Source organism: Leopardus geoffroyi, chromosome B4 (genome assembly GCF_018350155.1).
Source record: "Leopardus geoffroyi isolate Oge1 chromosome B4, O.geoffroyi_Oge1_pat1.0, whole genome shotgun sequence".
Taxonomy (NCBI): Eukaryota; Metazoa; Chordata; class Mammalia; order Carnivora; family Felidae; genus Leopardus; species Leopardus geoffroyi.
The window spans coordinates 18,402,319-18,424,985 of record NC_059341.1 but is presented as its reverse complement, the minus strand read 5'-3'; the positions used below and the strand labels follow the sequence as shown (position 1 = coordinate 18,424,985).

Here is a 22,667-nt window from a genome sequence, read left to right as displayed (position 1 = left end):
TTTCACATTTTTTTCCAGATACAGAAATATCTTTTACTCATGGTTATCTGGATTAGGATTACTATGATCTGTCCATGCCTGCTAGCTTGTATGCTGAATTAGTTCACCTTTTTGTTTCTAAGTTCTCATATAAATAAGAATTTTAAAACTTATTTAATATTCCGGATATAAAGCAATTTGATTTGTGTTTTTTTAAATGACCATGATAAAATCAAAGGAAAACAAGAACATCAATTAGAACATTTTATTAAAATATTCAGATGTATAATGAACTTAAGGTTCTGATTCAGATGCCATGAAAACATTTAATATATTCAGTAAGAAAATTTATTTGTAAATGTAATAGTATTCTGAATTCCTTCTATTTCTACTATTGCATAAGGTGAGTTTCCATCAGATTTCACAGACTAGAATTTTCTGTAAACTACATACCCTAGATCATACTTGATCTTGATGGTACTATTTCAGATGATTAGATTTGGTCTCCAGGCATCCTGATGTTGTGCCATATAACGGGTTTGAGAAGGAGTATACAGAACTCTAAAGAAAAATACATTGAAAAGGTTAGGATTTTAGGCATTAAAATAACAGACCTCTTTCTAGATCATGCAGAATGAAGTGAGCATTCCTGACTCTCTCCCTAGTACCTTTAGTCCACACTGCCTGCACTGTTGACAGGCCTAATGTTGGTGTGTGTATCCAAGGCCATTGGGGCATAGGACTGCCTTATCCTCACCTCTGGTGAGACAGGGGAGTGCAATGGCCAGAATCTTGACTCTTTCTAGGGTGCTGGTTTCTCTAAGTCTGCTGTATTGATCACAGTTGAGTTAAACAAAACAAAAAAAAATACAAAACCACTACCACCGCCAACAACAAAAAAACCCAGCTTTTAGTTGAGAGACTTAGAGTTTACAGAATATATTAGGAAACCTAAAATGTGGAGTTTTTTTTAGGACAGACACCTTGATTTCTTCAACAAATAAATCACAAAGAAAACATGAGAGAGAAAGAAAATGGAACCTAGAGGTTAAGAGTCTTAGGAAACATACCTGTCAATTTGGATGTATATACCATATATCTATCCTGATTTTAAAAATACAGCAACAACAGCAGTTGAACATTGAATATTTGATGATATCAAGGAATTGTTATTAAATGTTTACCTGTGATATTATGGTCATATTTTTTAAAAGTCTTTATTCCTTAATGGTACAACTGAAGTCTTTACGTGTGAAATTAAATGATATCTGGGATTTGCTTAAAAATACTCTGGTTGACACCAAGTGAGCCCTAATGTAAATTATGGACTCTGGATGATATGGAGATACAGATTTGTCTATGTAACAAATGTACCACCTCTGGTGCTGGATGTTGATAATGGGGTAGGCCATGTGTGTGTGTGAGGCGGGGGAGGGGGTATATGAGAGCTGTGTGTGCCCTCTGCTCAATTTTGCTATGAACCTAAAACAGCTCTAAACAAAACAAAGTCTTAAGAAAAGAAAAAAAAAAAAAAAAAAAGCAAACCACCATCACCACTCTGATGTGTAGTGGGAATGGGTAGCAGTAGAGGTGAAACAAGAATGACCATGGGTTGGCAATTACTGAAGTTGGGTAATGGGTATACAGCATTTCATTATACTAGTCTCTTTATATCAGGATATGAGAATGTTCTCTGAGTTTTTAGAGGATTATTTTGGAGAAGTCAGTTTCACTGTTACAAAGTCAGGAAAGGTACATTTGGTTTAAAATAAAGTTATTGTTTCTGAAACAACAGAAATCAAAGCAGCAACAAAGTTCAAGAACTGTGACAGATTTCTTCTCTAGCCTTTCTTAATGGAAAGGAAAAAAATGTGAAAGAGGAATTGTTTTTAATTAGGATAGAGAAAAGGAAATTGTTTCCAAGGTTCTCCAGAGTCACTGACTACACTCATATGCATACATAGTAGAGTATTGAAAGCACCTTGAAGGGTGGGTCTTTGATATGAACCCCCACCTGTGTGCCAGAGAAGCCATTTCTCAATAGAAAGAAAAAGATGTACAATACCTTCCTAGCAGCTTTTTAATTACTACAAGTTTATGAGATATTAATATAAAAATGCTAAATTTAAAAGACTACATTTTATATCATTTATATCTTTCAGATACTAAATGTTAAAGATTTTAAAAAAGTAAATTTTCCTTCCTTTACTAAAAATAAAGTAGCTTTGTGTTACGCCTATCTACTTTGCCAAGAAGATAAATTACATTAGGCTTCTTAAATATCCATTTATTTATTCATTGGAGGGGCTACATTTTAATTTTTGCTGTGTCTTGATTGACTTGATGTATCATCCAAATTAATTCTCTCTGTGCTCTGTGAAATATCTTCTTGTTTTCATTCCTACCAAAACAATACTAAAAGCATGTACGACATCATTAGTAAATAAAACACACAAAAAAGTCAAGTGTTGTGTTAACCTTCAGCCATATCAACCAACTCTCCAGAACTACTAGAAACTGTCTGATCTGGCACCTTGTTAGTCATTTCAGTAATGGTAACAACTGTTCATGGCCTATTTTCATTTAAAAAAATGGGGTGGGGGGGGATCAACACTTTTGTTTTCTATATGCTCACTTTGACAAGAGAACGAATCAGATATATTTCTAAAATCGGATGTAAGGAGGTTTTCATAGATAAGAAGTGACATGTCAGGCTAATCCTATTTTATACCCAAATGAATGCTCATATTATCTACTTAAAGAGATGAAAAAGATTTTATTGCCCATTTTCTCTCTAGACTACTTATTGCACTAAATAAGGAATGACCCTAAAAAGGCCCAAGAAAGATGTAATACACTTTAATTTTTCCTTTAGTCTTCTGAGTTATCGGGTTAATAGCCTTTTACTGCTCACACCTAAATTTAAAGGGAGCACAGAATGCTATCCTCCCTTTTGTCTTTGGGAATAGAATACAAAGAACAGTCAATAAAGAGTTACTACGGGTAGCTGACTAATACTCTGGGTTAAACTGATATTTTCCAGATTTGTCAGCTCTCGTTGAGTATGAATAGTGACCACAAAGCCACTTAACAGTGAACTGACTTTACAAGCAGATTGAATCTGTCCTGGAATGGAAAATTCTCACTGCGCATTTAGAGCAAATGAAATTCCTTCCCATTTCCAATGAACTGACTCTGCTAAAACATTCCTCTTAGCCATGATGTGGAAACATGTCCAGATGACCCTGTGTGTGTGTGTTTCTGCTTCTGAAACAATACAGTTCACCATTAGCACTTACCTCCGTTTTCTCTGGGTCCCTCCAGTTCCCATAAACTGGATTAACAAATGCTTGGTTAACACTTGCTTTAGTTTTCCTTAAAGCACACAGGGCCATTAAAAGAAAAGAAGAAGAAGAAAAAGAAGTATTAAATGTAGCACCGTCCTTTTTCAGGTTATTATCTGATAGACATGTTTGAGAGACACATTGTCTAAACAGCATACTTATTTTTATGAATGTATTATAAGTACTTTTTTTTCTTTTTCTTTTTTTTTATTTTAAGGACACCAAGGCAACCACATTCTTGAAAGCAAATGTAATTTGAACTCTGGATATTTAGATCCAAATAAACACAGGCAAATAAAAAGTGGCATAAATCAGTATTGAAGTTGATTTCTTAAAATGTTACTCAAGTAATACAAAGGATACAACATTAAAAAGTGCTGCCTATATGGAAAGGCCACCTCAGACTTCAAAAGTACCAAACCACCAAATCCTGAGGACTATTTTTCATGACAGTGTCTGTTACAAAGATCTATAGCAATGAATCAGTGTTTAACATTTTAAATAGCAAATGGAAATCTGAGTGTTTTGAAGAGTTCTAAATGTTAGTGTTTTTTCTTTAATGAATCATAAGAAATATGTGTTTGATAATGTCCTTGATAATCTCACATAGTAGTCTAGGTCTGCTTAATTTACTCTGATTAACTGCACTCCTAATGATCACTTTCTTTTTATTCTTAATTACTTAAGGGTCAGTAGACTTATTAGAAGACCTGGAATAGTTGGCCACAACTGGAATAAAAAATGTATTCATGACAGGAACAAAAAAATATAACCAGATAACTAAAGATACTTCATTAAAGATTTCTGGAAAGATCCCATACATGGCATACACACACACACACACACACACACACACACACACACACACACACACACAATGGAGAATGGAAGACCAATTGTATGATACTTGCCAGTGTCTTGAAGGCAGCCAGGAGGGAAAAAACAAACATATATAAATGTGTGTGTGTGTGTGTGTGTGTGTGAATATTTTTGCCTAGTCAGGGTATAATGGCAATAAGTCTGTCAATAATATACCTGTAAATCCTAAGGGAAAAGGTTATGAAGACGAAACTCTTACTCATTTGTTTTTTCAAAGGAAATTGTCCGAGTTATAACCTCTTATTGTCATTTACCAAACCACATAATCCTCTTCTAAGAAATGACAGTATTAGTGAGTCCAGCAGCCTAATCTGGGTAATAGTGTTTATTGGCAATACATTTCTCCTGTGGATTCAGTCTTCAAAGCTTCCTAATTTCCACTATTTCTATACAATTGGCTTAAATATTCAATACCTTAACCAGTTCACACTTATTGTGTCTGTGGCTATCAATGCATAGGGACATATATACCATCTATATATGTGGATTATTATTTGAAAGAAATCATAGAGACACTATTAAATAGTGAGTCAATAAGTATCTGTTAATTCCTTAACTGTATCAAGTGAATACTTATGAGTTGCTACAGTTAGGTTGAATAAATGGTGTTTGATTCTTTGCCTTTCCCTCCTCCAAGACTAGTAAATCAAAGTTCTCAGAGTAGTAAGCTCAGTAAATGATGTAGTTAGGCACAGGCCTCAGCAGGGCTGCTTTTAGAGTTGAGACTGGGTAGGGAGTTGAAGAGAAGTTTCAAGATGCCAAAACAAAGGCTGGAAAGAGAGAACATGGGGGTAGGGAGTAACAAAACAAAATGGAAATTAGAAACTAGATAAAGATCAGACAACTGCAGACACAGCTCAGCACAGCTCAGAAAAATTAATCTCAGCTGAAATCAGGCATGGAATCAGGAAGCAAGAGGAAATCTAAACCATAGGGTTAGACAGGACAGATGATCCAAAAGCCAGGCAGACAACCGGGAACTGAAGGAATAGGCTTGGAAGTCAATTGGATAGAAGTGAGGTACAGGCAACACAAAAGATCTTGATGTGAGACAATTATTTTTGGCTTTGCTGGGACCCCAGGTGACCTATACCAAGATTGGCAGGCAGAAGGAAGGTAAATTGATCAATCTTCCAGTCCTGTTAAATTCAGCTATGGGAGCTACTTCTGAGAGAATTTTAGGTCTTAACTAATGTTCTCTTAAAATGACAAAAGCAAAAAAAAAAAAAAAAAAAAAAAAAAAAAAAAAAAAAAAAAAAAAAAAAAACTATAGGTGCTTAGCCTTTGGGGATTGGGTGACCACAAAGAAAAAAAGGTGATACTTAAGGATGTGAAGTTGTAGTAAAAGAGGAAAGGGTCACAGTATGAGTAGTATGTGAGCAATGGTAAATTCTTCCTACTTTAAATTATGTTTATTAGCAATCTCAGACAATTTTTCCCACATCAAAGCTGTGTCTCCCAACATTAGAAACTTCTGAATTGTTAGGCTTAATTCTTAATAGCTTTCCTGTTTATAGGGTAAAATATTACCCATCATCCATAGGGGTTCCATTAAGTAAATTTCTAGCTAGTGTCAACTCCATACGTTTACTATTTTAAGTACTATAATTTTCCATCTGTATCAGTTATCTATGTTTGATATTCAAACATAATTTTACTTAAAATGATAGAAATGAGGAAATCTTAAAATGATAGAAATGATTCCCTTGCCTTTGGGGATGTGTCAAGTAAGAAATTGCTACAGCTGAGGTCAGAGAGGTCTTTTCCTGCTTTCTCCTCTAGGGTTTTGATGGTTTCCTGTCTCACATTCAGGTCCTTTATCCATTTTGAGTTTATTGTGGTTTATATACACAATGGAGTACTACGTGGCAATGAGAAAGAATGAAATATGGCCCTTTGTAGCAACATGGATGGAACTGGAGAGTGTTACGCTAAGTGAAATAAGCCATACAGAGAAAGACAGATACCATATGGTTTCACTCTTATGTGGATCCTGAGAAACTTAGCAGAAACCCATGGGGGAGGGGAAGAAAAAAAAAAAGAGGTTAGAGTGGGAGAGAGCCAAAGCATAAAAGACTCTTAAAAACTGAGAACAAACGGAGGGTTGATGGGGGGTGGGAGGGAGGGGAGGGCACCTTTTGGGATGAGTATGGGTGTTGTATGGAAACCAATTTGACAATAAACTTCATATATTGAAAAAAAAAATGATAGAAATGATAGAAATTAAAATGAGGAAAATGAAATGTTTGATTATCAAGTTTTCTGCCATTTCTAACATTGTATGGTACAGTGATAAACCTGTATTAGGCTAAAATATGCTATGTTTAACTTACTGTATTTGTCAATAGGCAGATGGCTCTAATAAAGTTGAGGTTTCAAAGAATCTCACCACCTTCAGGAATCAGCAAGGAATTGACTTAGAATTTCAGAGTAGAGAGAAAAGGTAGCATGGATCACATGAGTTTTCCATCTATAACTTAATCTTTCATTCACTTAAATTATTATTAAGCTTCTGTATCCAATATGTACAGACACTGTATACAGTGGCATTTTGAGTGGGCTAAAGAGAGATGTCAGTGTAGAACTAGCATAATTCTGATGGAAATTTCCACTTTAAATTTAGTGAGCATATGTATAACTCTAAAGGAATTCACTTCATGGCTTATTAACTAACAAAATTGTTTTAGTGTTGATTAAAAACATGGAAGTATTGGGGCACCTGGGTGGCGCAGTTGGTTAAACATCTGATTTCCGCTCAGGTCATGATCTGGTGGTTCGTGGGTTCAAACCCCACATTGTGCTCTGTGCTCACAGCTCAGAGCCTGGAGCCTGCTTCAGATTATGTGTGTGTCTCTCTCTCACTGCCCTGCCACTGCTCATGCTCTGTCTCTCTCAAAAATAAAAATAAATGTTAAAAAATTAAAAAAAAAACGGAAGTGTTTATCATAGGTATCTGAAATTATTGTAAATGGTCAATGAAGAAAAACTAAAAACAAAAACTCATGTATGTTACATCCATTAAACATGACTTTGAGGTAAATGTTTATTATATGTATTTATTAACAGCTTTATTAAATTATAACTCATACACCATAAAAATTTACACATATAAACATGTAATTAAATGTTTCTTAAAATTTTATTATTAATTTTAAATACTGTGGTGTGTGTGTATATATATGTACATATCTGTATATGTACATATATGTATATGTATATATATATACATATATATATAACATAAAACTTGACATTTTAACCATTTTTCAGTGTATAATTCAATGGCATTCATTATATTCATAGTGTTATGCAACCATCACTTCTACTCACAAAATGTTTTCATCACCAGAAATAGAAATTTTCTAACCATTAAACCATGATTTCCCATTTCTTCCCATTCTCCTTTTCACCTGGCCCCTTTTCCTTCTTTACCCCTGCTTTACTTTCTGTCTCTATGAATTTGCCTATTCTAGGTACTTTGCATAAATAGAATCATTATAATAGTTACCTTTTTGTGTCTGCTTATTTCACTTGGTATAATGTTTTCACGATCCACCCATATTGTAGCATGTATATAAACTTCAGTGATTTTTATGGTCGAATAATACTCCATTGTGTGCATATGTTGTACTTTGTTTACTCATTCATCAGATGATAGACACTTGAGTTGTTTTCACCTTTTGGTTATCGTGAATAATGTTACAAATGTTGGCAAAAAAATGTTTGAGTCCCCATTTAAGTTATATATCTTTTCATTTGTATGTTTGCATTTGTATATCTTTACTGAAGAAATGTCTATAAAAGTCTGCTTCTTTTAATCAGGTTGTTTTTCTCTGTTGTTGAGTTGTAGGAGTTGATACATATTCTGGATATTAAACTATTATCAGATGTATGATTTCAAATATTTTCTTCTGTAGGTTCTTTGACTTTTTGGATAATGTCCTTTGATATATGAAAGTTTATGATGAAGTCCAGTTTATCTTTGTTTGTTTGTTTGTTTGTTTCTTGGGCTTTTGGTGTCATACCTAAGAATACGTGCTATCTTTTCATGTGTCTGTTGATCATCTGTATGTCTTCTTTGAAAAAATGTTTATTCATGTTCTCTAACCATTTTTTAATTGGGTTGATTTTTGGATGTTGAGTTGTATAAGTTCTTTATATATTTTGGGTATTAACCCCTTGTCAGATCATATCATTTGCAAATATCTTCCCAATCAGTAGGTTGTTTTTTTTGTTTTGTTGATGGTTTCCTTCACTATGCAAAAAGCTTTTTATTTTGGTGTAGCCTCAACAGCTTAATTTTGTTTTTGTTTCCCTTGCTGGAGGAGACACATCTAGAAAAATGTTTCTGTGGCTAATGTCAAAGAAATTACTGCCTGTGTTTTCTTCTGGGACTTTTATGGTGTCAGGTCTCTATCACATAACCAGGGAGATGCAAATTAAAACCACAATGAGATAATACCTCAAACTTGTCAGGATGGCTAAAATAAAAAGAAATAGCAATTGTTGGAAAGGATGTGGAGAAAAAGGAAACTTTGTGCACTCTTGATGGAAATGAAGATTGGGATAGCCACTGTGGGAAACAGTATGGATGTTTCTGAAAACACTTAAAAAAAATGGAATTACTATATGATCCAGTAATTCCACTAGTGGGTATTTACCCAAAGAAAACAAAAACACTAATTCAGAAAGATACATGCACCCTATGTTTATTTCAGCATAATTTCTAATAACCAAGATAAGGAAGCTACACAAGTGTCCATACATAGATAAAGAAGTAATGTGTGTGTGTGTTACACATATATTGGAGTAACACAGCCATAAAAGAAAAGAATGAAATATTTTAAAAAGGGGGGATGAAATCTTGCTATTTGCAACCATGTGGGACCTAAAAAGTATAAGGCAAAGTGAAATAAGTTAGACAAAGAGAAATACCATATCATTTTACTCATATGTGGAATTTAAGAAACAAAATGGAAAAAAAAAAAAAAAGACAAAAAACCCAGACTCTTAAAGACAGAGAAAAAACTGGTAGTTACTAGAGGGGAGGTGAGTGAGGGGATAGATAGATAAAAGGGGAATAAGAGTATGCTTATCTTGGCAAACACTGAGAAATGCATAGAATTGCTGAATCATTATGGTGTACACCTGAAATTAATATAGCACTGTATAATTATGTTTGAATGAATAAATTAATAAATATCTAAATAAATAGCACTGCTAAATACCAGGTCTTGAAGATTCACTTTTACATATTCTTCTAAATATTTTATGGTTTTAGCTCTTATATTTAGGTCTTACATCCATTTTGTGTTACTTTTTTGTGTGGTGTGAGGTCGGGGTTTAACTCCATTCTTTTGCATGTAGCAATCCAGCTGTCCCAGAACCATTTGTTGAAGAGACTGTTCTTTCTCCATTGAATGGGCTTGGTTTACATTTGTCTTCTCATTTTTAGTCCATTGATCTACATGTATATTCACTTGCCAATACCAAGTATTTTGTTTGCTGTAGCTGTGTGGTAAGGTTTGTTTGTTTGCTTGCTTGCTTGCTTGCTTTGTAGTAAGTTTTGAAATCAGAAAGTGTGAGTTCTCCAACTTTGTCCTATATCAAGACTGTTATGATTCTTTGGTGCCCTTACAATTCCAGATGAATTTGAGGATCAGTTTTCCATTTCTGCAAAGAAAGGTTGTTGGAGATTATGTTCAATCTGTAGATCACTTTGGGTAGCATTGACATCTTGACAATATTAAGTCTTTCTGTGAATTGGAGATGTCTTTCTATTTATTTAAGTTTTCTTTAATTTCTTTCGGTAATGCTTTGTAATTTTAAGTGTAGAAATTTTTCACTTCCCTGGTTAGATTTATTCCCAGGTATTTTATTCTTTTATATGTCATTGTCAATGGGATTGCATTCTTAATTTCTTTTTCTGCTTTTTCCTTGCTGGTTTAGGAGCACAGCTGATTCTGTGTTTTGAATTTGTATCTTGCAACATTGCTGAATTCATTTATTTTCTTTAGGTGCTTTCTTTTTTTGGATTCTTTAGGATTCTCTATGATCATGTCATTTGTAAATAGAGATAGGTAAATATTTTCCTTTCCAATTATTTTGTCTAACTTCTCTGTTTAAGTTTCTAATTGATAAATACATTTATCTCTAGCTTCTTGGGGCTATAAAACCTTTAATAATATAAAACTAAATTGTAATGATACTGTAGTAGAAAGATTATTATGGCAGTGTTTGCATAGTGTTATGGTAGAATCTGACTGTCACTTAATGTGACCATCTTTAGACTCGATAAGTGAGTAGTAACCTTTATGTAGGTTGAAAGTAAAGGTGACAATGAGATTAAGTATCACTCTGAATGTTGAAGAATGGTTGTCAGGAAAATGATAGGAAAGACAGTGCCTAAGGTGTTTCTGCTGAAAAGTCTATGTTTCAAAATGAACATCTGTTTACACACATCAGAAGTTTATTAATTAATAATTATAATCCACTTTTATAATTAGTTTTATTGGGAGTGTCTTATATTACTAAATTAATTGCTATTTTTGGCTATCAGCGGGTTAATTTCTTTTTATTAACAACAGACTGTTTTTCTCTAAGCTACTAGTATGTTATTTGTGTGTCTGACAAACTAGTCAGCCTTTTAGTCTAATCAATCAAACACCTTAGTCCCCACTACTATCTCATGGGAACAAGCTGTCACAGTTTTTTTCTCATATTAAAAAAAAAAAAAGGCTTAGAAAATGCATAGAGGAAAATGAGCTCAAAAATTTAGTACAAATTACAAAAGTAAAAGGAAATATCATTTGAGACGGCAATGCATGATGATTCCTGTTACATATATGTGGACAGTATCATAAAACTCTGTTGTACAAACCTCTATGCTAAAAAGTATGGAGAACTATTGTCTCTGAAAGCTATCAAGGTGATTTGAAGGAATAAACATAATTTATTTACCAAATATATTGCTCTTTGTGTGTGTGTGTGTTCTGTTCTCATTCTTCCACTAATGAAATTATTTGTATATATTGTTTCAAAATGTTGAAGAATATTCTAAAATACAAGAAATGATCATTCTGAGTTAAGCGCCTGAAGGAAAATTATGCTCTACAAAGTGATGACTCATTTCTAAAGATGTTCAAATGATAGAATGTTGATGATGTTGTTTATATTTTATATTTATTTAAACGTGTCCAATAATTCTAGGACACATACTATGTACTAAAATATTGTGTTAGTTCCTGGACTTACAGAGTTGTTCAGTATATGGTTCCTGCCTCTAGAACATTTTTTGGAGTGTGGCAGCTACTGGACTTCTGTCTCTCAGATGAAATTACATGTCTGCACAGTGCCTACCACAAGAAGGTGCCCAGTAATAGTTGAGTGCTATTCTCTTTACCTTTTTTTCTTACTCTTCCCTCCTTTTGTATCTGTATCTTTCTTTTAAGTTTCCTGCTTCTTTCTCCTGACCTCAAAGCCTGATTTCAATGAAGGGGCATTGGGATAAATAAAAATAATAAGGAAGTATCAAATTAGTAATAATAATCAGTGTAATACTTTTTTTTTTTTAATTTTTTTTTCAACGTTTATTTATTTTTGGGACAGCGAGAGACAGAGCATGAACGGGGGAAGGGCAGAGAGAGAGGGAGACACAGAATCGGAAACAGGCTCCAGGCTCTGAGCCATCAGCCCAGAGCCTGATGCGGGGCTCGAACTCACGGACCGCGAGATCGTGACCTGGCTGAAGTCGGACGCTTAACCGACTGCGCCACCCAGGCGCCCCAGTGTAATACTTTTTTAAAAATATATCAATTTACTAATTTTAAGAGCTAGCAAGACCTTTGCAGTCATCTTGTTCACACCTATTTTACAGATAGGGCAGGTGAGACTCTTCTACTAAACCACAAGTGTTCTGGTGGATAAAGTCTTGTCTGGTTTACTCTTCTATCACAGTACCTAGTGCAGTAGGAATCAACTGAATATTTATAGAAAGAATAACTTAGTGAATGCATATACTCCAAAGCATTAATGATGATGGAACAAAATCCACTAACCTGCTCTCTGTTCTGTTCCCTCATGTCCACTCCCAACAATACACTTCATCAATACCCAGAGAGAAAAGGTAATCATTTTTACTATTGTTGTCATGGAGCCTTCCACTTAGCCCAAGACTTTAAGTGAGCCAGGAGCCTACTTTTGCCCTCTCTTTGCATTTGTTTTTCAGTTCATTAAGGGCCAGCCCAGAGGAATAATTTGGGGGCTTCCCTGAAGATGAGAGGAAAAGAATAGGTGTGGACCTTCTATCTCTTTCTATGACATAGAAACTGAAACAGTTATATGATTAGAGAAAAACTAATTTGGTACAAATAACTCATATTAAAGTATTTGAAAAATATAGGTCTGAGTTCCTCATATGTCATATGTATCTCTGAAAAATGAGAGGTATGAAACATCCATGTATAAATACAAGGATCTTGAAATAAATTTCCAGGCTATGAAGTATTTGATTTGCTACTGCTGGGGAAAAATGTTTTCTAACCATAAAAGTACATGTGACCTTTTTTTAAAAAAAGGATCCATCTCAATTATGAAATACAGTCATTTAAGAGATTGAAATAGAATTCATTTATTCTGGGAATCATGCCTATTATGTTAAATTTTGCTTAGTCTGATGAATGGTGAATCTGTGGTGTCCCACAGAGGTAAATCTCAATTCTACTCTTCCTGTTTCCACCTCTGTCATTTAAAACTATTTAATTTGGTTTTTCCAAATGTTCCCAGTCTTAAGACTTTGTTAGTATGCCTCAGCCTTTCTGAGTGTGCTAATCTTCAGATAAAAGGAAAATATAAAATCTTAATAAAATAAAGTATTTCTGGGTTACCACTTTTATTCATCTATTTTTTAAAATATTCATTATTTTTGAAAGCAAGAGAGACAGAATGTGAGTGGAGTAGGGGCAGAGAGAGAGGGAGACACAGAAACTGAAGCAGGCTCCAGGCTCTGAGCTGTCAGCACAGAGCCCGACACGGGGCCTGAACCCACAAATCATGAGATCATGATGTGAACCAAAGTTGGATGCCTAACTGTCTGAACCACCCAGGCACCCCTTATTCATCTGTTTTTAATTTCATTAAACACATTTCTCTCTGTCAAGAAGAGATCTTTTTAAAGAAATACTTTTTCTTGATTTGGGTACCACTAATTTTTTTCTCTGTCCCATCATACAGATTAATGAATGATAATTTTTTTTGCTTCCTGATTTTAGATTGATGTAGTGTGTTTCCTATGCAGTTGTCAGTGCCATATGATTCACATATATCATCTTTTTTTTTTCTCTCAAAGCCTTAAACAAGTTTTATTTTATACCTGCTATCTGTTCATTTCCAGTTCAAATTTTAGCCAGTTTGAATAAACTGTTTTTAAGGAGAATTATTACAAATTATAAAATTTAGACCTTATTTTGTTCTTTTTGTAGTAAGGACATATTTTCCTTGCAGTTTGCGAAGATAAGTACAATAGAAGAATGCAAAATAAGTAAGAAGTACATAGGAAGTTGAAGAAAGGAATTCTGATAACTGGAAAATAGAGCCAGAGGTGAGGAGATGGACAGTACATGAAATGGATATCATGAGAGTCAGTATATTTACTAACTGAAGGATACAATTTGACTTTCAGATTCTTCTTTACATTATTTAAATTTAAATTTAAACAGGACAATCAGCTGCATAGGTAGTACTTTCAAGAAGAAACAGACCAGGTACTTAAGTAGCACATCTCTAACTCAGGAGAAAAGACGTAAATATCTGTGTATCTTCTTGGTGTAATCTAGGCTAAAAGAGTAACAAGTCCCCACAACATTATTTAAGAGAGGACATAATGGGTTTTACTAGGTTGTTTCAGTTGATATTTTTCAAAATAATCATACTGAATGCCAAAATGTGCTTCAGTAAAAATTGTCTAGGCGAGAACACCAACTTGTGCTTCAGTAAAAACTATCTAGAAGAAGGGGATAGCAAGGAGGGGGCTGAATTTTATGGAATCCTTGAAGCATTACAGTGTCTCAGAGAATTTGATTTGGGGGAGCATTTTCATATGTTTGTATTTATTACGAAAAAAAGTCAACACCGAGATTACTTTTGTTGTAGGTAATCATAGAGCAAACATTAAATGTGTTGTAAGAATCTATTGGTAGAATGAAATCACATGACACCATGAGGCATTATAAGAATAAGTTGAGTCTGTTAAATCAACTTTTTTATTGAAAGTATACTTCTATAAAATACTATATAATCCGACTACTGCTAAAGAAAAAAAATCATGAAGTGTGGCAAATGGAAATATTCAACGATATAACAGTCTCTATTTCTAGCAATATATTGACTTTTTTTTTTTTTAAGAAGACAAACTAGGAGGGAAAAAAGGAAAAAGAAGAACCAAGCCAATTTTAAAAAAGCAGGAATAAATTAGGGGGGAATGTCTGTGACCTCAAGTTTTCATTTCCAACTCTTTAAGGAACAAGCTGAACCAAATGTTTGGGTGAAAAAGTTCAGAAAGAATTGGGTTTGCAAACATAACCAGAAATGCCACAAAAAGGAGAGGAAAGGATTAATCATCTGGGGTCACAAAACCAAACAACTGGGACACTGAATTTTGCTAAACTCATTCACATGATACAGCAGCTGCCATATTTTTCTCCTACTCTTTTCAGGCAGGAAATAAATACCACTGACTACAAAACCTGTCACTGTTCAACGCGATCTTGCTGTGGCAGAGTGCCTAAATGGGAACGTGCCCAGGAATATGGACACAATTAGTATGAATAAAGCTGACCCAGGTTCCTGTAGCTTAACCTTAAGGAGACCCCATGCTGCCAATGTGAGGTAGTCTCTACTCGGCTTCTCCTCATCCGAGTGCAGTGTTAGCACATTCACAGCTGCCTAATGCAAACCAGATGCAGAGCTGGGGTTCCTGTGGAAATGTGTTTGATAGCACACTCTGAGAATCTTTCCTGACCTAGTAAAATTATTAGGAGTCAATCTTTAAGAAATAGAGAGGAAGACAAAGATTTATACAGAAAGAGGCTCATCACAAATTATTGGTAATAATGAAATATTAGATACAACTTAAATGTCTAATAATAGGAAAATGGTTAAATGATGATACATATACTTGAGAGAACATTAAATAGCTCTTTCAGGTAATAATTGTTTAAGGGCAGTGTTTCTCCAAGTGTGGTCTGTGAACTACTAGGGGTCCTAGGACCTCTTAAGGAGGTGTACAAATTCAAAGTAATGATAATAATAATAATAATAATAATACCCATTGGTAAAGATCCAAAGTGTGAGCTAGATCAATGAATTTTTATTTTAACATACTTCTTCATTGTGTTGATATTTGCACAGATGGTGTAAATGCAGTGATGGGTAAAACTGTCAGTGGCCTTGGCAGGAAATGAGGCAATGGTACCCACATGTACATTGCATTCTTCACCACCACATATTCAGAGTAAACTTTTTGAAAAGTCAGTTTCATTTCAAAATGACCTTGATGAAACAACAAAAACTGATTATATTGAATCTCAACTTGTTCAGGTAATTTTTTTAATATTATGAGAAGTATGCATAAAGTACTTTTATGCCATATTAAAGTGCATGTTATCTTGTGGAAAGCACTGCAAGATTGAGTTGCATGCTAAACTAACTTCTTTTTTCGTGGAATAACATTTTTATTTAAAAGAATGACTTACAACCTGTGGTCATTCAGACTAGAGCATTTGGCAGACACTTTATTGAAAATGAACAAGAAAGGCTGATAATCTCAGAGAAAATACCTGACAATATCTCTTGCTAATGATGAAATCTGAACTTTCATACAAAAATTAGAATTTTGAAAAACTTACGTTTTCTATCATGAGCACAACAGCTTCCCATCATTTTTAAGACTTGTCTGATGAGATTTTTTTCTTAAGTTGCATAATGAATTGTTTCAACATTTGACAAGCTACATAACTCACTGAACTGGTAATTTTCTAAATGAAAAATGTGTGACACTACAAAATCATACATAGGTAAAAGATCTATACAAAGTGCTAGATAGACCAATGAATTTTTAATGTAACAATGCAAAAACTTTACTGATAGGATTTCAGATTCCACTTTACAACTACACTTCAAGAAACTACCACAATGTCAAGTTTTGGTGTAGTAAAAACTATCCATGATTACTCAAAAAGCTATGAAAATATACCTCCCTTTTCAAAAAAAAAATACACACACACACACACACACATATATATATATATATATATATATATATATATACACACACACACACAGATATATGTAAGATTGAATTCTTTACCTTGCTAACACATACTTTTCCTTCAGTAAGATTTTGCTATCTCTTCTAAAAATATTTCCTTTTTCTTTACCCTATAAATGTGACGCCATAAGTCTTACAGTTGATAAAGGTCACTTTTCATAAAATGCTATGTATATTATATGTGTATAACATATATATATATATATATAATTATGTTTATAATGTGTTTTTTCTTAATATTTAGTGGATGTATTTTAAAATGAATTAACATAATTTAAAATTCTTCTCAAATTTAATTTTTAATATAAATTTCCCTAGCTACAAACCACATGAAAAATTCTTTGGGGTTCTCAATAACTTTTAAAGATGTAAAAAAGGTATCTTGAGAGTAAAATATTTGAGAATGATCAGCATAGGGAAAAAAGAAAATTGCAGACAACAACTCAGATTTCAAGATGCAAGTGTGTGCACGTGTATTTATGTGTGTGCACACTGACAAAAGTTTGGAAGATCCATCAAAATGGTAACCATATGTATCTCTTAATGTGACATTACTATTTTTATTTTTTTTATTTTTTATTAACATTTATTTATTTTTGAGACAGAGAGAGAGCATGAACAAGGGAGGGTCAGAGAAAGAGGGAGACACAGAATCTGAAACAGGCTCCAGGCTCTGAGCTGTCAGCACAGAGCCCGATGTGGGGCTCGAACCCACGGACTGTGAGATCATGACCTGAGGTGAAGTCGGACGCTTAAGCGACTAAGCCACCCAGGCGCCCCTCTTAATGTGACATTAAAGATAATTTTAAGTTCTTTTCTGGCACTTTGTTGTATTTCCCAATTGATCTTCATTAAGTTGTTATGTATTAGAATCTTGGGGGAGGTGAGATGGTTTTACAATTTGGAGGATACCAGGAGGCATTTCCCCTGCTTGAGCTTTGTACCACCCTGCCCCAACCCCTGGGAAGTCATTTGCCTAAGCTAAAATCTGCCCCCCTCACCAGTTTTTCCTGATTGTCCTCTGTTAGCATGTCCTCTCAAAGTTTACAGTTCAGCCTTGCTGCACTACTTAAAGTTTTGGGAGGGCTGTGCTTTTTCATAAATCTTGCTTTTGCTCTTAAGTGCTCTCTTCACTGGCCAGACCCTTCGTTCACTCTGGAGCCAGATAAACTTCTCTTCTTTGTATTCCACTGCGTGTGGTGTGTTTTACTGTCAGAACATATAGTACTTTTTTAATTGGAATGAAATATTTTTCCATGTAAATTGCTCTATATGAAAACTCTCTCTAATTTCCTTATTGAATTCTCTTAGATACATAATCTCTTTGATTGAAACTGATTGCAATGTTGAAGTTAATTATCAGTCTTCATGATTTCCCTTAGCAATCACCTAGCAACTTACCGCTTTTTAAATCTTTTTAGACAATTTAAAACTTACAGCATTATATGAAAATCTGTCTAGAAAAAAAATGGGCTTATTATGACTCATGAGTTTCCACAAATTTTTAAAAATATACTCTATTTTGGGGGATGCCTGGGTGGCTCAGTCAGTTAAGTGTCTGACTCTTGGTTTTTGGCTCAGGTCGTGATCTCGTGATTCGTGGGTTCGAGCCCTGTGTCGGGCTCTGCACTGACATTGTGGAGCTTGCTTGGGATTCTCTGTCTCCCTCTCTCTCTGCCCCTCCCTTGCTCTCTCTCTCAAAATAAATAAATAAATAAACATTTAAAAATATATATGTACTCTGTTTTGGATTTATTAATATATACAGTTAAAGCTCTCAGATCTATGAATAAGTTTAGCTTATACTTTAAAAAATAGGAGAAAAATAAAATTGTATTTTGTTTATTCTCAAACAACCTATTTTAAAAACATAATTAGAAATTATAAGCACCCAAGCATACAAATTAGCATTTTATATAGGTTTCTTGCAAATAATCATTCCCTGTTGATGCCCAATAAATTTCCCACCATTTTTTCTTACATTACCTGTGTTTTATTCACACTAACCATGCTGTTCTCTGTCACAATTTGTGCCTTTACACAAGTTGTTCTGTCTTTGTGATGTTCTTCCTCCTTTCCATCTGGTAGATTTTAGTTCATGAATTCAGATTTGATAAATACAACACACCCTTCAATCTCACCACCATATTACTCTCACCTCTGAAGCAACATGAGCCTCTTTACCTGTGTTTCTCCATTGCTGTGCAGGAAGTGACTGTATGTGCTTAATATATGCTTCTTGAAGAATTGGAATTATTTGCTTTTCTATATTCCTTCTTCACCAGAGTATAAATTATTATTTTTGTATTCCCATCTTTAGCACAATGCCTACCACAAAATAGGTGCATAATAAATGTTTGCCAACAAATACATGGATGGGTTGCTAACAGTTTATGAATTATGGGTTTCGTTTTTATAAAGATGCATATAGGCTGGTCTTTTACATTCTGTTGTCATTCTGTCTTTTGATTCATTAGTTAGCTAGAAATTTTAACACAGTAAACAGATTGTTGAACTAGTAAGAGTATCCCTAAGGATGCTTTAAGGGGAAATCGTGTGAAATATGGTTTGAAAGCAGAAAAGAATCTCTCAGGAGGATAGCAAAGCAATTGAAGAAAAATTATGAAACTGATCCCATCCTACCCTTTAGTAAACTCTAATGAAGAAAACCATTTAGCATTCTGATTCTCCAAACGTGCTGAATGTGTCTGCTGCATGCTGTGGTAAAGCTATATGATTTACTAATAACACACCCCCTCACTTCTGCATCCTGTCCTTTCTCATTGAAACAGGCTACCTCTTTCGAGGAGCAACTCTGACTTTCCTACAACACTTTCATCCACTTTGATTTCTTGGAAAAGGAAACAAATGAAACAAGGTCTTCTTGCTATGTAAGATTTATAGTAAACAGGGACAGGTTGCTGTGAAGGTCCTTGAATCCTTCCCTGGGGACTATTTCCACCAAACAGTCACCTGTATTAATATGGCAAAATGCCTGTCTTCAGATCAAATAATTAGAACATGGGGCTGTTATGCAGTAGAGTGCACTTTATAAGTTTTACACAGATTTTATTAGACTATTTGGAGTCTGTGTCCAATGACTATAGACTTGAAATAGGATAGTTAGCAACAGCAATATATACACTTATACCATAAAGCTTGCATTATTCAAGACTTGTATTACTCATAATTGCATATAAACTGATTTTGTTTAGTCAGTATCTTAAATGATCAGGGAATTAGTTATTTAAAGAATTACTAGATATTTAGTACAAATAGCAAATGTATTATAAATTCAAATGGAATTTCTAATTTTGTTCCTGTATAAAATATGAATATTACTTTCTTAAAAAGATTTCATCTATACACTCATTTGGAAAAGATTTCTCTAAGAAAATAGAATGAGAGTAATAATATAAATAAAATTGTTAATCAGATTACCAATCAGATTGATAAGATTAGGTGTCAGATATCAGGCAGTGTTTTCAGAAACTTCAGGGCAAAATCTGTCATATGGATAGACATCTCAATGAAATGGTCTAGTATGAGGACAGTATTGAGAGCGGACACGATTACTCTTTCAATTAAATTCAATTTCCTGAAATTCCCAGGCTTTTGGATACTCAGTTTTTTCCATAAATTTTAAATGATTATACTTGTAGGTTTTTTGGTATCCTCTAATGTTTGTTATTAATATTCTAGGATTTAAGCTTCTGATTATGGACTGAATTTGTAGCCCATCATGGGCCTCATTAATGAGTCTTCCAAGGGTTACACATGTAGGCATCATTTGGTATTCCTTTGTTTGCTTTCAGCTTCCACAGAATATGATACAATTCGGTCAAGCTGGATGGAAATTCTTCAGGAAAACCCAACAATGATATCCCAATGTTTAGAGTCTTCTGCAAGGATTCTAGTACAAATAAATTCTGGAGCACTAAGGCAAGTAAAATATTGCTTTGGAATATAAAATGTTCATTTGGATTCCAACACCCTATGGTAAGTAGTTTGAAAGATTCAATTCAATAAAATCATTACTGAAATGAATTCCTAATTGCTACTTGTTGAATTTAGGAATATAAATATGAATAGAACAAGGATCCTGCCATCAAGAGGATCAAAATATGTTATGAGGCATCAAACCAAAAGTCAGTATGGTAAGTGAAAAACAAGGCTGAGAACAAAGCTTTAAAAGCTTAGGAGTGGTTACTTCTTTCTGTCCAAGGTCATCTGGGAAGATTCACAGAGAATACCACTTTTGTGATTAGCCTTTGAAAGTCTTCCCTTTTACATTTTATTCCTATGGTAAAGGAAGAAGTAAACATAGCATTTCTGGAAACTTGCCCTATATTTCTTTGACTAATAAGTTCTTGGCCATTATAGTCTGGAAAAATGGCAACTGGAATCACTCATTCTATGTCTTGGGTGTATTTAGCCCATAGAGCCTCAGTCTGAAGACTCATATATTACTGTAAACCTACAGATCCAAACCATCTGATTTTTCATCTGCCCTACATGTTATTTATGAAATTCATAGTTTGTGTTAGGCTGGGTACAGGATAAACAAACAATGCTGTCCCTGCTTTCCAGAGATTTATCTACAAATAGAATTATGAGGGAGTTCCAGACATTGTTGTTTTTAACCCTCAGTTGTTGTTTGGTCAAGACCACCATACAAATAGATTTGTCAACTATCTTGTCTAATAGTTGAATTGTAATTTAGGAATTTTTTTAAATAAGCCTTAACCTGTCTCGGGGTGCCTGGGTGGTTCAGTAGGTTGAGCGTCCAACTTCGGCTCAGGTCATGTTCTCACGGCTTGTAAGTTCGAGCCCTGTGTTGGGCTTTGTGCTGACAGCTCAGGGCCTGGAGCCTGCTTCAGATTCTTTGTCTCCCTCTCTCTCTGCCCCTACCCTACTTGTACTCTCTCTCTCTCAAAAATAAATAAATTTAAGCATTAACTATCTCAGGGAATTATAATACAAATATAAAGGTAGGACACCACTCAGATTGAAGACACCCTAATATCTGAAGGTGTAATACAGTTACATTACAACCAGAGAATAATCAGGGCCTAAAGAACCAAGTTCAGTATTCTGTTTGAATAATGCAGTTTTGGAGATGGGAGAAAACTTTAAAATAATTTATTATTTCCCATTATGTAGAAGGTGTAACGTGGGTTATAAGAAGGAGTAATTTGTGCAATGTTAACATTTTAACCTTATAGTTATATTTTATATTAAAGGTGGGACAAAAATATATGGATGGCACTTCAAAACCATGCTTTCATGATTAGTGTTTCTTAGGAGAAGGCTCAGTACAAAAAAAAAATCTAACTAGAGATAAATATATAAATAAGAGTGATAGTAAACATAATACATAGGCCCTAAATTGTGGGGGCAGCCTGTAAATGATTACAGTTTGAGCAAGACTGACTTTTATACATAAGAAAATACAGAATATCAAAATAGTTTTCTTCCAGTTGCCCAAATCCATCTTTAGTCCTGGGTTTTTGGATCTCTGTTAGTGGTGTTACCAATCATACAGTGCCCAAGTACAATACCCTCAAATCAACTTTGACAATTGATTTTTTCTCATCTCCTATATTAAGGCATTCATCACTGTTCAGGTTCAAGTATTCATCATCTCTCATCTAAACCTCTTGAGTATGAAGGGTTATGTCCCAAAAGATTAGATCTTTTTCTAATCTATTCTCATGCTCTGCGTTTTGTTTTTTTTTTTTTTTTAAACACAGATATGATCTTGTCATTCTTCTGCTTAAAACACTTTCCTAGCTTGTATCAGTTAAGGCCCTACCAGGAAATAGCTGACATACTCAAATTGGGAAATTGAGTATTTGATAAAGGGAAAGTTTGCAAAGGTATGGCCAGGGTGTAGAGAAACAGTAAGCGATAGCACAGTAGACGGGGCCAGTCATCAGGCCTGTTATCACCATAGGCTGGAAGGAGGAAGAAGAGAGATTACTGGAGAAGGTAGCTGCAGTTTGCATAGGGCCTTTTGACAGCCCTGTGACTTCTAGCAGCCAGCAGGAACTTCACTGCAGGAAGCAACCAGGGTGATGAAAACCCAGCTCTTCTCTTTTTCCTCCCTCAAAGTACCTCACTTTGGACAAACATAATGT

At 34.4% G+C, this 22,667-nt stretch overlaps 1 protein-coding gene across 1 annotated transcript in view; it reads right to left on the bottom strand.

Moving 5' to 3' along the window:
• Positions 1-230: 230 nt before the first annotated feature.
• The window catches only part of MALRD1 (MAM and LDL receptor class A domain containing 1), a 772,911-nt gene continuing 750,474 nt past the window's right edge, over positions 231-22,667 (bottom strand). The window contains 2 exon segments of the mRNA XM_045462674.1: positions 231-540; positions 3,279-3,354. Coding sequence (XP_045318630.1) covers positions 460-540; positions 3,279-3,354 — 157 coding nt within the window. The 3' untranslated portion in view covers positions 231-459.